Raw genomic sequence first — 14,953 nt, forward strand, 5'->3', positions numbered from 1 at the left:
CCATTTCAACATATTGGTATGAGGAATATGATGTGGAAGCACCCAGAGAGCGTGCACTGATATTAAACAATATGGCTGGAAACAATGTGACTGTTTTCCAATTTAATTTCATAGTGAATAACCTGCATTTGATTTGATTTTCATTCTCTTCCCTCACTGTGGCTCGAGATGGAGACGGGCACCGCCTTTGTGTGGTGGGAGGGGCCGGTGGAGAGGTGGGTGGGGGGGATAGAAAGAGAGAATGGCATCATTAACATTCTCTGACAGTTAACATTTCAATCTTGCTCCATGGCAGAATCCCAATATTGACATAAAGTGCCAGATGACAATAAGACAGAGAAGAAAAATGCCGGGAGCTGGATTTTGGATGCGGACGGGGCCCGACTGGGGTTGTGGCCCCTCCAATCTAATCAACCGCTGAGTGATTGAAGAAGCGGCTTGCACAGACTGAAAAGAAACGTGTACAACAAAATAAAAACAGAGATCCAACAGCTGCAGAGAAAGTGAAGAAGGAAAAGTGGTGCCAATTCAAGATAGCTGAGCTCAATTATTCTCCAAAAGTTGAAAGATTCTCCTGAAAGAAGTTACTTAATGGGTTGTACTAAAGAAACTGCTCCTATTTACATTTTCTAACTTTTTTAAAAACCCAAACCACCCTCATATGTTTAATTACACCTGCCATCGCCAGTGTTAAATTCATCTACGAAGGCTAAGGCGAAAAATATTCGTTGACGAACCTTTTTCATCTCGAAGACAGTGACAACATGTAACTGACATTTAAAAAAAAAAAGTGTTTAGGAGGGACGAAGGCCAGAGTGGCACCAGGTTTAAATGTACCACAGAAGCTTATTACCAGTCCCTGGGCTGCCTGCTCTGGCTTTGCTTTTTTTTCCTCATAAACAGGCGCCTGTTACCTTGACAACACTGCTTAAGCTTAAGTACGTACAGCAGTGCTTGTCAAAGGATCGTGAAAACTACAACACAGTTTTCATGACGTTTGTACAACAGTTAGGTTGTTTACATTTTATCTGACCTATATCTTTTGATATTTGGTTGACTAAAACAAGACTAAGACTAAAGACTCAACTAAGATTGCAGGCCAAATAGACTAAGACTAAAACTCCAATGGTATTTATTAGATCAAAACTAGACTTAAACTAAAAGAAGAAAGACTTGACCTAGACTAAAGAGCTAAAGACTAGACTAAGACTTAATCTCTTATGGTATTTATTAGACCAAAACTAGACAAAGGCTAAAAGACTAAAGACTCGGCTAGGACTAAAACACTAAAGACTAGACAAAGACCAAAATACTTACAGTATTTAGTAGACCAAAACTAGACTAAGACCAAAAGACTCATAATTAGACTAAGACTAAAACTCGTATGGTTTCTAGTTGGCCGAAACTAGACTTAGACTAATAGAAGAAAAACTCGACCTAGACTAGAAGACTAAAAATTAGACTAAGACTAAACTCTTATGGTATTTATAAGACCAAATCTAGACTAAGACTAAAAATCTTAAGACCTGACTAGGACTAACACACTAAAGACTAGACAAGGACTACAATTCTGAATAATTTTAGTAGACCAAAACTAGAGTAAGATCAAAAGACTCAAAATTAGACCAAGACTAAAACTCTTGTGGTATTTAGTAGGCCAAAACTGGACTAAGGTTAAAGGACTAAAGACTCAACTAGGTCTATACTGAAATATTCAACCAAGACTAAAACTTTTATGGTATTTAGTTGACCAAAACTAGACTTAGACTAATGACTAAAGATTAGACCAAGGCTAAAACTCTCATGGTGTTCAGTGGACCCAAACGTGACAAAGCCTAACGACTGAAGACTCAACTAGGACTGAAAGCCTAAAGATTTGACTTAGATTAAAACTCCTGTGGGATTTAATAGACCAAAACTGAACTAAGACTTCAACACTTATGGTATTAAGTAGATCAAAACTGGACTAAGACCAAAACACTTATGGTATTTAGTAGACCAAAACCAGACTTAGACTAAAAGAAGAAAGACTCGACCTAGACTAAAGAGCTAAAGACTAGACTAAGACTAAATCTCTTGTGGTATTTAGTGGATCAAAACTAGACAAAGACTAAAAGACTAAAGACTCGACTAGGACTAAAACACTAAAGACTACACAAGGACTAAAATACTTATAGTATTTTGTAGACCAAAACTAGACTAAGACCATAAGACTCATAATTAGACTAAGACTAAAACTCTTATGGTATTTAGTTGGCCGAAACTAGACTTAGACTAATAAAAGAAAGACTTGACCTAGACTAGAAGACTAAAAATTAGACTAAGACTAAACTCTTATGGTATTTATAAGACCAAATCTAGACTAAGACTAAAAGACCAAAGACTAGACTAAGACTAAAAGATTAAAGACCAGACTAAGACTAAAACTCCTATGGACATTAGTTGAATAAAACTAGACTAAGGCTAAAAGGTTTAAGAGGACTAAAATATGACTTAAAGTAGATATTGTGTGATTCAAAAGACTAAGACTAAATCAGAATTTGTTATCAAAATTAACACTGGCCATCATGTTGCTTTCAAGCCTGTGAGTTATACACCAAGTGACATTGTGTGCTTATCTTGTCTTCCTTTTTTCTGTCCCCCACAGCAGATCCAGGATGCTGCAGACCAGGGTATTATGTTCGTCGGATTTGTCCAAGAACCCTACGGGGCTCCATGCACCCGGATCAGACAACCAGACACCCCGTCCCTTTCCCTGCACTCCAGCCCCAGCTCTGTGCTGGGTTCTCTGGGCACCTGCACCCCTTCGAACCCCTCGAGCCCCACAAACCACGCAGAACCTGCAGCTGAAGCAGTGAACGAGGAAGGAGCATCGAGTGAAAACACTGGGAACCATTCAGGGAGTGGGTTGGAGGGCAGCAAAGATGAAGCCTCGTCTGCAGCATCTCCGATATCAGAGGGGGATCTGGAGCACAGCGAGGAGCTGACGGAGGAGGGATCACCGTGTCACAATAACAACAAAGACAGGGATACAAAGGAGAGGCTGAGATACCGCAGGCAGCGAGGCGACGGTGAGTGCTTTCTGTGGTGGCCTGTTTAAGAGGATAATAAGTGTTTGGAAGGTGTTAAATACAACTGTTGAGCTCATTTGCACCCCACGACCCTCCAAATAGCTGGGCCAGAGACCATGGTTCCTTTGCCATGGGAATAAGCTGTAGGGCCAATCCAGAAATGGAAAAATATGAACAAAATAACCTAAAAAAAGCACATTTACTACTTCTCTGCAAATATTGCTGTGTTTCCAAAGGTAATCTGCTGCCACTGATACCCTCATTATACTGGCTTTGTCACCTGGGGGGTCTTCAACAAAGAAATGTGGAAACAGATCAAACGTTTTTTTGGTTTTATGGTTGTATATCAAATCAAACATCTATTTTTGTTTATATTTTTATTGCAAATACACTGCCTGGCCAGAATAAGCAGTCGCCACCAAAAATAAGGGTCACACACTTTAATATTTTGTTAGACCACTTTTAGCTTTGATTGTGGCACCTATCGCTGTGGCATCCTTCGTGTATACCTTGATTAATGGTACCATACCGTGATGTTTGACTGTAAGAAGCTACGATATTATCAAATGCTTCCGTTCAGGTCCAGAAACGTGGAAAGTTGTCTTTTAAAGATGTGTTTGAGCTCTGAAAGAAGCTGCAGACTCCAGCCTGAACCTGTCACAGACTGAGGAGGGAGTGGAGCTGAAGTGTGTCGATTGTGCACAATTATGCACGGGTAGCCCGGAGTTTTAAGATTATTTGTATCATGAGACGAGCACACAGGTTGTGATCTCATGTAAATGAACGTCTTTTGTTGTGAAAAAGTCACTTTTTCACACACAGTTCACGTTTAAATGATAATATCATGAGGAGTAACATAATCACAGTAAATCTTGTAATCATTAGAGCTTCCTTAAAAAAAATCCAGGCCAAAAGTTTGATCCAGCGTCATCTGAATGTTCTCTGTGGAGACTTTATCATGAACATGGGAGTGCATTAAAACCTGTCAACACCATCTCTTTTTTTTTTTTTTTTTTTTTTTAAGTAAACCGTTTAAGGAAGCACATTTTTTTGCACTGAGAAATCAGCTGACAGCTCGCGCTGCTCTTTCATAGCAAAGTTTTTTATAGATTGGCGGAAGAAGAGTGAAATGTTAGAAACATTCTTGGTGTCATTTCTAATTCAAGAATCTAAATATTAATCTAAGAACATCAGTTTTTATTTCTGAAAATGTTTTGCACTCAAATGATCTAATAATTCTCCTCCACAGACAGATTTCCCTCGCTGCATCATGCTCCCCACTGACATGAAACTTACGTACAGTAACTCAGACCTGACGTGGGATTTAAGTATACCGGACGCCCACGTTCAGATTGATAAATGTCGATCTGTGCATGGAAAGGAGCGGACACACATTTTTTGGGCGTACGCATGATTGAAAAATGAGGGCCACTGTGTGGAAATACTCTTAGGCTGTATTCAGACCAGAAAAGTCCTTTGGTCCACTTGTTTGGTCCGGACCAAAAGCGGACTTTATTTTTTTTTTGTTTGGTGTGGTTCGTATTCAGATTGTACTTTTTGCAAGTGGACTATATTCTGTAAACACATCCACGTGTGTGAGGATCAGTGCTCTCATTGGACAGCACTGACAAAGGGCGGCACACAGAATACAGACCCGGAAATGGAGGTAAACGTGTGTTTGTGCTCTTATTAGAGCTGCTAAATAATTTTCAGTTTCACGAGCAGCTCCTTCAAAGCAGGCTTAACAACACAGTTTCAAATTTTGGAACAGCGAAGACGAATGCGCGCAGCAAGGAGACGCTATGCTCTGCGTGTACTGACCCACAACATGCTAGCAACAGCATGGCTAAACAGAAGACGGAGGATCAGGTATGAACCAAAGACGGTTAGGTTACGGTGGCTTTATAGGCCCAAAAGGCGCATGTATCCTATAGTTAGTTCGGATGGACCTTGGTTTGTATTCAGACCTGCATCGGAGAACCACGAACTGCACCAGAGTTCGTTTGGAAGCAGACCGAGACCACCTCAAAAAGTGGGTCTCGGTTGTTTGGTCTGCACCAGGGTTCGTTTTTGTCTATTCACACCTGCATGGAAAGTCCGCACCAGCGTGGGAAACAAACCCTGGTCCGTTTAAAGTGGACCAAGCAGTCCAGGTCTGAATACGCCCTTACTTTCACTATTAAACATAGCCCTAGGTCCAACTATTATTTTTCTTTGTGTTTATTTCACCAGGCCACTTTTCTCCCTCAAAGACGATAGGTCCCCACTGTCTTTCCAGTTTTTAATAATGCGTGGGACAATTCTTACCCCAATTTTAGTCATTTCTGCAATTTCCTTAGATGTTTTCTCTGCTTGATGCATGTCAGTGATTCGACCCTTCTCAAATAGACTAACATCTACTCCACGACCATGGGATGTGTCTTTCCACATGGTTATTGAAGAAATGAGAAGCAGCTCATTGCACCAGTTGGGGTTAAACAACTTGTTGCCAGCTTAATGATAACCACCCATGCAGTAATTATCCAATAGGATGCTTGTACCTATCTGCTTAGTTAAATCCAGGTGGTGACTTTTTTTGGCCAGGCAATGTAGTTTCTAATGTTGGAGGGCATTTTTACAACCCCCACTTTGGGAACCAGAGGAGGAAAACCTCATGCTATTCTCTAACGTTACAGTAAAGGGTGAAATTCTTGCTTCAGAAACTTAAATCCAGCTTTTTTTCAAGGAAATGTTGCGCTGAAAGTAATATTGCAAAAATAGAAAGTACAAACAATTGACATCTCTGGACAGAACCCTAATTGGTTACACGGCTACATGTGACTGGAGACAAGAGATGAATATGTTATTTTGTCATTTGGATGAACCCCTCAAAGGATTGTGAACTAATTGGTCCAATGAGATCTGTAAGCCTAAAGGTCACAATCTCCAAACTGCACCGAGCGTTAAAACTTTACAGGACTTCAAAACTGAAATGACACAGGACCTGGCGCACAGCTTCCCCTTATAAATTACACAAAAAGCCCTGATGAGGGATGGTAATTAAGATACTTAAATGTCAAAACTGCAAACTGTGAAAGGCTGTAACTCCTGCAGCAGCTCAGGCTCGGTGTTGATTAGACTCAAATTGGTTTCTGCTTTTTTCTTTCAGATATTATAAAAATGCTCATTAATTTGAGGATATTAGGAGGTGTGAGACACTCAAACTCACACCTGCTGGCTCCTTCACAAATCTCAAGTCAACTGCTGGCCAAAGAGCAGCAGCTGTAAATTGTAGCTTCTTGCCTTGTGCAATCCCACTGATTCAAACTGACAGCTTTTCATCTGCGTCCAGTATCCGTCTACATATCTGACTAACGGGTGTTTCATTTGAAGCCATACCTTTTGGCTCTTTGACTGAGGAGCAGCATGGTGCCAGAGATCCTCTCTTTAAACATTTGGCTGCTGCAGAGGTGTCATTTCCTGCTATTGCCTCAATGTTACACAACAATGTGCCGCCTTGGGATATAATCCTCTCTACCCGTTACACACACACACAAAAAAAGAGGAATCGTCTTATAGCTGCGGTGCATACAAATTCACACTCAGCCGATGAAGCTGGGAGTCTGTGAAATCCAACACAACAGTTTTGTTGAGTTATTCCGAAATTGCAAATTTCACGGCTGTAGTTTCGTCTTCCCAGAAAGTGTGGCATAACTAGCTACATCTCCTTTGAGTTATTCATGAGAGCCCTCCATTCTTCGGGAATCTTGTTGGAATTAGCGCGGACATTTATAGTTTCGGCTTAATTTCAGCTTTTTTGGGGGATTGGCAGATGGAGACGCCCACCGCTATCACCCTCTCCTGCAGTCCCCACGCACAAAACCTATTTGGGAAATGTGCAAACTGAGCAGTAGACCTAGTGGGAGTGTTACCATGTGTGTATTTGTGTGTCTGCTGTGTATTTGTATGAACAGTGTGTGCACAGAGATTAGGTTCAAAGCACCTAATATTAGGTGTTGCATAATGAATGCACTCTTTGTTGTGTGCACACTTCCTATGCGTGTGTTCTTATCTTTGTATGCGTGTATTAACACACACTTGGCATCACAGCAGACCACAGCCCACTGGTCCATCTGGGCCTCCCCACAGTGCATTTTGCAGTGAGATAATCCCCCACTGCCTCGTCCTCTAACTCCCTCAGCCTCCCACCCCGCCTCATCTTCCCCCGTTCTCTGTGGTAGAGCCAGCAGCGCCGGTGTAGCAGCCAGCCGGGGTGGTGAGGGACCCTGCCAAGCTCCCATGTCCCTCTCTACTAATGCCCAGTCTGCCGAGGAGGCCCGCGAGTCTCGGCTGCTGCGTGGCTTGTCGGCGCTAATCCTCAGATCTCGAGGTGAACACCGTGCAAGTGTTGGCAGTGGAGCTGGCGAGAGTCTGCGGCTTACGGTCAAAAGAGGATCTCCATCGCTGAGACTGGAGATCTGGATTGAAACTGAGCCCATAAGTTTGAGGACTTAAATGCTTGGATGGTTTTGAAGAAAGGGATTGTGGAGGAACAGAAAATGGAAAGAATAACATGAAAGTGACAGATGTACACTAATGTCTGGATAAGACACAGATTTGTCTCAGAGAAATTTCATCCAATTCCCACTCGTTTGCTACAGCACATACAGGATGTACTGCAGGAAAGCTAATGCTGAACAAATTACATTTCCATCAATAGAAACAGAAATTATTTTGATTCATGTTCCTGCTGATCACAAAAACAAACGGTATGAAACATTCCAGTAAAATGTTCACAGGGATTCACATATTTTCCTTTGATATCAGCTAAATGAGAATCTGGCTGAGAACCATCATTTTTAATAAGAAGCATCATAGCATGTTGAATACAGTTAAAGATGCATGGATGGATGGATGTACGGATGGATAACTGGACTAATGTATGGACATATTAACAGATTCTAAGGTGTATGAATAAAAGGATATATATATAAATAGATAAATTAGTAGGTGCATAAATGGATGGATGTACAGATGGCCAGATGGACAGAGGGATGGATGCTTAGCTGCATAAATGGATGGATGGAATATAGATGGATGTAGGGAAGGATGAATGGATGAATAGATACATTGAATGGATGAATTGATGGATTTTTAGGTTCATAAATGAAAGCATGGATGGATGGATGGATGGATGGATGGATGGATGGATGGATGGATGGACAGATGAATGGACGGACAGATGGATGGATGGATGGATGGATGAATGGATGGACGGATGGACAGATGGATGGATGGATGGATGGAATGATAGATGGATGCTTAGCTGCATAGATAGATAGATAGATAGATAGATAGATAGATAGATAGATAGATAGATAGATAGATAGATAGATAGATAGATAGATAGATAGATAGATTGATAGATAGATAGATAGATATCATTCCATCCATCCATCAATCCATCCCTAACAGCCAGGCTGTATTCCAGTTTACCCTTGGGTTGCATATGAAATAAAAAACAGCAATTATAAACACTTAAATTAATAGAAAAAAATAAGTTTACTAAAAGAAAATACATCTGAATGTTGAATGTAACAATACAGCAATAAGAAGACTGGTACAAACAAATATGTTCCATGAAGAAAAAATCAGCAGTGATTTGAGGCATCCTTAGAAAAAGCAAAAACCCCCAAAAACTCACTTTGTTTACTTTTCTCTGAAGGAGGGAATCGGGCCCAAAATTGGTTCAATTATCTTGTAGTGTGTAGCCCACATAACCTGAACCAAATAGACCCCAGTCCATAAACCCAACCACAGACCAGAGTGGTGAAATAAAACCCTCCACTCTGTGACTGTCCTGCACTTTCTTTGCCCTCCTTCCACCCTGACCCGTCCTAGTGACCTCTGTGAAGAACACAAAGGGGTTCATTCAACCCCAAAAGAAATGTTATCTTTGAAAATATGTCCAGGCAATGATTGCACGCTGTTGTGCAATTGTACTGAGGCAAGATTTGAAGACAAACATGATACACATGAGCAGAGATGTTTTCCCACCAGGATTATTGTTGTTTACAAATCAAAGAAATCTTTATTCTGTGTGATAAAAAAAACTTTTGTGTTCGCCTGCACCCACAGCTTGATTGTTACATTATGGTTTATGGTCAATCATATTAGAGTCATCAGTTCTGATAAGAGGAAAGTTGTCATGTATGGTAAAAGTTGACTTGTTTATAGAAGCCAATGTAGAAGAACAAAAAGCTGGCTCTTGGAGACTCGCTCCAAGAGCCAAGGTAACGCTATCAGAGCCAATGTTGACAGTTCAAAGCATTAAAGTGAGTTTTCTTTTTGAACAAGGTGTAACTAGGGTCGTGTCATGTGGACTGACAATTTGCGGGTTGTAGACAGCCTCATCTTCACATCTTTGCTGAATTTTAGATAAGCTGGTAGTTAGCTGGAGTCAGTATTTCCAGCATGATGACCACTATCTTTAGCTTCACTGTTTTTTTCTGTGCCATGGACACGGCCAAACTTCAGATGGAGTCCAGTTTTATCCAGTATTGAAGGACTTCTGGCAACAACTATGTAATTATATTTCTAAAACTATCCTTTTTTTTTTCTAAAAAAGAAGATTTTTTTTTTTTTTACTGTGTAAAAATGTGTTGTTTGGGCTCTTCTGGAATCTTCTAATTATGGAAAAACTCTATGTTCCTAAATGAAAATTTTCTGAAAAAACTTACTTGATTTTTATAATAATATTAATTATTATTATTATTATTATTATTATTATTATTATTATTATTATTATTATTATTATTATTATTATTTACAGGAGATTCAAACAATACATTCAATCAACTCAGTACCTTTAGAAAAGCAGCTAAAACTAAAACAGCTTGCATTTGATTTTTTTTTAAATCATTTTAATTTTGTTTTATTTATTTATTTATTCTTTTATCTAGCAACCCCACCTAGCGCTTGTCAAAATGTTGAAAATGCACATTGTTGTTTAACTCTTACGGGTACATTGTGGTTTGATACTCTAGGGATAAAGAAAAAAACTATAATAAAGTAAAATATTAGAAAAGAAATAACGGTTAAAAAAAAAACAAAAAAAAACAAAAAAAAATGTTTTTAAATGTAAGGTTTTCATTTATGTGTTGGAAAAGTAATGTATGCCTGACAGGTGAAGGTGGCGCTTTGTGATGTCAAGAGTGACAAACAGGAAGTGCTCCGTAGACCACACCATCTCAATTCATATTGGCCTTTGCAGTCTACGCAGGCTCTTCAGGCTGGGTCATCCAAAGGCTGCAACCTTCGTGGGCTGCAGACCCTGAAATGGGACACAGCTAAGGTCAGACCTTGGTGTTTGAGGCCTCGCCCCTGACATGTCATAAACCAGGAAGCAGATCGTGAAAATTTTGTCAAATTTTCAAAAGAAACTATTTTGTTCAATTTAGACAGATTCACTGATTGCAACATAAGAAAAACTGCACGTTTTGTCTGAACATCTGTCGTTGTTACTTATTATCCATGTTTAAGTTATTGGAAAGCATTATACCCCCTCTTTAATTAGGTTTTGTGTTGTTCATGTATTTTCTTAGAGACATAGTCAGGAAGTGGCATAACAAAAGGGGTTGGGTTATTTGAGTGCAGTCAGCCTTAAATAACAAGTATTTAAAATCCAGAATCCATTAATCTGATCCTGAAATAGATTGTGTCTGTTTCCTGTCAGGATATTACTTCATAATGAGCTTTCGACAAACAAACATAGAATCAAGGGCCTGTTCGGAGGTGTAATCCAGAAATCTTCAGCATCTTAATCAACATGTAGAGGAAGTCTTTTCAGTTGCTGGGTCTTATCCCTGTGATCAGTGTTCTCTCTGCTCTGATGGGATCAGTGTCCGGCTCCTTGGATTAGAGAAACAGACGTTGGAATGATGACATGTCATGTTGGAAAGCTTCTCTGCCGAGATCATGGCAGGGTTACCGCAGCCGCCCTCGTCTTTTTGGACAGCCACACTGCCTTCACATAAGCCTTTGAGGAGTAACGCTTTCAATGTCCTAACCACACTCATGCACTCGTTTTCTTGTTATTGAGACTTCCGGAGAGAGAAACTGAGGTTAGCTGAGCAGACTCTGCTCTGAAGGGCTTAAAGTTGTCTGTTTTGGTGATGAATTAATGCAATAACAATATCCCGTCAACATTAATGTGTTTTATATGTGTGCATGTTTGACACGATGATGCACAAGTATAGCTTTAAAATTCAAATTATTGGGGGATTAAGTGCGGTTTTACTGCCCTGCAACATAAAAATGACTGTACTAATGCTCTGAAACATTAATAAAGTTATCGATCAGGTCCCCTCCAGGCTTACAAAACGTGTTCTTGTTAAAAAACAAAAAAAGTAAATGAATGGTGGCATTAATACTGCTTTTACACAGTGAAATTTGATTTGTCCTTTACAGGCCACTGTAGCACGAGGCGACAGGGAAAGTGGAGAGTTTGGCAAGAGGCGTGTTTGTGAGATTTATGGTAATGGAGTTTCCCAAAGATCAAAGAGCACTTAACCTCGTGTTCCTCCTCAGGATGGAGTATCTGCTCTTCTGTGGGTTTCTCAGGGGAATTATGGGATGCTGTGGTCGTATCTCTTGCTGAGTAAAATCTCACAGTGGGAAAGTTATGCAATCTGTTGATCATCTGTCACTGTTAGGATGTTGTTTTTAGCAGAATTCATGGACTCCAGACCATATTTAGTTGTTTTTGAACTCAGAACAAACTGCAAATAGACGTACCACAGCTACTGACGCTCAAAGTTTCTGATGCAGCCTGGCTTTGCTTTTTGCAATTTCTGTCCAACTCACAGCAGGAAAATAGGACAAAGTCATGTTTTTCCTCTCTGGGGTTCTTACAGCGAAAGACAAGTTAAATTCAAGACTTTTTAATGCCATTTGAAATTATATTTAAGAGCAACTTTACAATAAATAAAAATGGAAAAAAAAATCACCTCATCAATTACATAGGGTTGGGGACAGTTAATACAGTCCCATCTGAAACCACATCAATGTTCGTTGTTTCCACTATCATGATTGTGTGATGTTACCACAAGAGTCACTTGTCAAACTGCTTTGAAAAAAAAAGAAGAAATTAAGAAAAAGAAAAAGAAAATGTTAGCGATAGTTTTAAAATGTGGGTTTATTTACAATCAGACTAACAGAAGTCCATTTGGCATTGATTACTGTGACACATGTCACATGTAAACTGGGATTGTGACTCTGTTTTCCCGCTGTTGTAAAGATGTGACTTTTACCAAGCATGCATTTGTTTTGGAGAGCAAAGCTTCTCTTAAATACTGCTTTTTTTCCCCCCCAAGACAACTTTTCCCAGCGTGCAAAGTGACTAGGTTATGTCTTTATTTGTAGTTACAAAGGGCTACTGTTTGAAAGGTGACAACAATCAAACTTTGGAAACTTGGTTTATCTGTTTAGGGTCCCTTACAGCCTGGTGCTCTGAGACGTGTCTGAAACCTGTCACATTAATAAATCCTGGTTATGTGTTACCAGTGCTAACCTCACTCTTCATTTTATTGATAGATTTTATTTGAACAGACCACTGCAGAATAACTGCTGACTGTGGGTTGGAATGAACATTATCACAAACAACTTAGCTCGTGTTTTAGCTTGTGTTCTATCACTCTCCTGTTTAGCTTTCTTCTTCTCTGGCCTCCTTTTTTGATTTGGAAGTCCAGCTCCAGTGTCCACCATTCCTAAAAAATAAATCTATTAAATCTTTTTCTTCAAGAAAAAGGTCTGATCTTGCTTCAAGTTGTGCACTGCATTGAATTTCACAGCCTAGTCAAGTGTTTTTGTCTTATTTTCAGAAGAAAATGTCTGTTTAGACCTAATACAAGCCACATTTAACTGACTGAACAGTAACGTTCAGTCATTAGCCAGTGTAGGCACAGACTAACCAGACTTTTTCATTTTCTTCTCTTCACTGTGGAGGGTAACAGTAACAGCTTCCTGGTTTCAGTCTTCTCCGGCTCCATGACCCTTCAGTAGCTGAGCAGCTAGCTGACGTGAGAGGGGTAGTGGGGAAGGACGAGGCGGGACCATGGGCAGGATGGTGTAGAGCAGGGGAGACGGGATTGGATGGACTCATGCACAAACCCAAAATAAGGAGAACCGCAGTTCGAATTGGTCAACTATTACGCTGTTTTGCAGCTGATGTACTGAATTGATTTTTTTTTCATTCTTTCTGCTTTTTATACTGCGTAGATTGGACCATGGGACCATAACGGCCTCATAAAGGGTGTTAATAATAATTACCAAGCTTCCAAATCATAGACCATAGCTTTATTTCAATGTGGTTCATATTGGGTATAACAAGAAAATTTTTACTTAAAATAAGACATAAACACTTGATAAAATTTCATTTTTTTGCCGTGTGTTCTTAGAATGATCCAACCTGATCACTGATACTAAGAAACTGCATGTAGAAGTCGCAGACTTTGGAGCAGATAATCTTGTTTTGGATTGCTGTTTTGAATAGGCAAATATATGAAAGTGAGTTATAAAGTCCTCTTTAATAAGTAACTTAACAGGCTAGTAAATCTGGTGCTGTCTAACAAAGATGATGTTTAACCATTTAATAAGCTCAATCCACAAACCTCGAAATTAAAAGAAGTCAAAGGGAATTTAAAAAATAAAAACTCAAAGTTACATCCAATCAATCACAGCCCAATGTGAAAAAATCTTCCTTTTTATTTTTTAAATTGGCAGTGGTAATCATTGATACCAATGTGCTGACTTCAATTTGCCGTGCATTTCAGCTTCCAAACATCTGCTCGCACAGTCACATTTCCAAGGCAACAATCCAATTATGGTTTGTGGAGTCAAATCAGAGTCTTCGCTTCAGGCTGAGGCATTAAGTCAAGGTGGAGAGAGAGAAAGAGGTGATGACTCATACTGCTCTCTACATTCATCCCCCCTCTTTCCAAACCTGTTTTCTTTTGGCATCACAATTAGTTTTGTTGTTGAGATTCCAGGCGTAGAAGTTTGCAGCCGGAATAATAATAATTCACAGAGAGAAGCCAGAGATATGACTGATGAAAATCAAAGGTGATCGATACATGAGGGGGATACACGTTCAGTGGAGTGGTGAAACCAAAACATGACACATTGCTAAATCTGGTGTTACTCCTGAAAGTGGAGCACACGTAGCAAAAAACATGTGCCTCTAACCCCCACCACTTTAATTACAGTGGCCTTGGTGCTGTAATCAGAGCGTAATTAGACTGTAATTAGATATGAAGCATGAAAAACTCAATTATTATACAGGAAGCATGTTGTATTGTGACACAGACGAAGGCTAGGCAGTGTGTTTTCTCCCTAATGGCTCCTACAAACGAGACAAATCTGACCACTGTCCCTAACAGTCCCATCAGAAGCACCGCGATGGTCTGTGCTGAATGTGGTTTGATGTTGTTGTTGTTGTGTGATTACAGGAAATAGGAGCGTTATTGTTGGCCCGGGCCAGGTTTTTTATGACCTGCCTGAAGCTCACTGTCACACACAAAGGATTCATGGGACGAAAACTGTGATGCATCAACCTGGACTCTGTGTAAAGCAGTTTTAGATCGCAAGACCATCCACAAAGAAACATGTATGTTAGCACGTTAAATGCGGCGTCATTTTGTTGCTGCGTGCTGTCCAAGATTTGATGCCATATTGTCCTTGTTGTAACACAGGGAGGACAAGAGAGAAGTGTTTGAATTCTCTGCCACGATTCAACTTTCCTCCAGAGTGACAAATGACAAGATTTAGGAAATTTGGTGCCCAGCTGTCACATCGGTCAGACGAGCCAGACGAGAAATGGTCATAAATGATTCATTCTCCTTGGG

At 40.0% G+C, this 14,953-nt stretch overlaps 1 protein-coding gene across 1 annotated transcript in view; it reads left to right on the forward strand.

Moving 5' to 3' along the window:
- rftn1b (raftlin, lipid raft linker 1b) overlaps window positions 1–14,953 on the forward strand; it is a 204,086-nt gene that overhangs the window by 118,841 nt on the left and 70,292 nt on the right. The window contains exon 5 of the mRNA XM_074683789.1: window positions 2,648–3,071. Coding sequence (XP_074539890.1) covers window positions 2,648–3,071 — 424 coding nt within the window. The remainder of the gene's footprint in view (window positions 1–2,647; window positions 3,072–14,953) is intronic.

This window comes from Halichoeres trimaculatus, unplaced genomic scaffold (genome assembly GCF_033239565.1).
Source record: "Halichoeres trimaculatus isolate MK-OKI-2021-1 unplaced genomic scaffold, fHalTri1.1 fHalTri1_scaffold_12, whole genome shotgun sequence".
Taxonomy (NCBI): domain Eukaryota; kingdom Metazoa; phylum Chordata; class Actinopteri; order Labriformes; family Labridae; genus Halichoeres; species Halichoeres trimaculatus.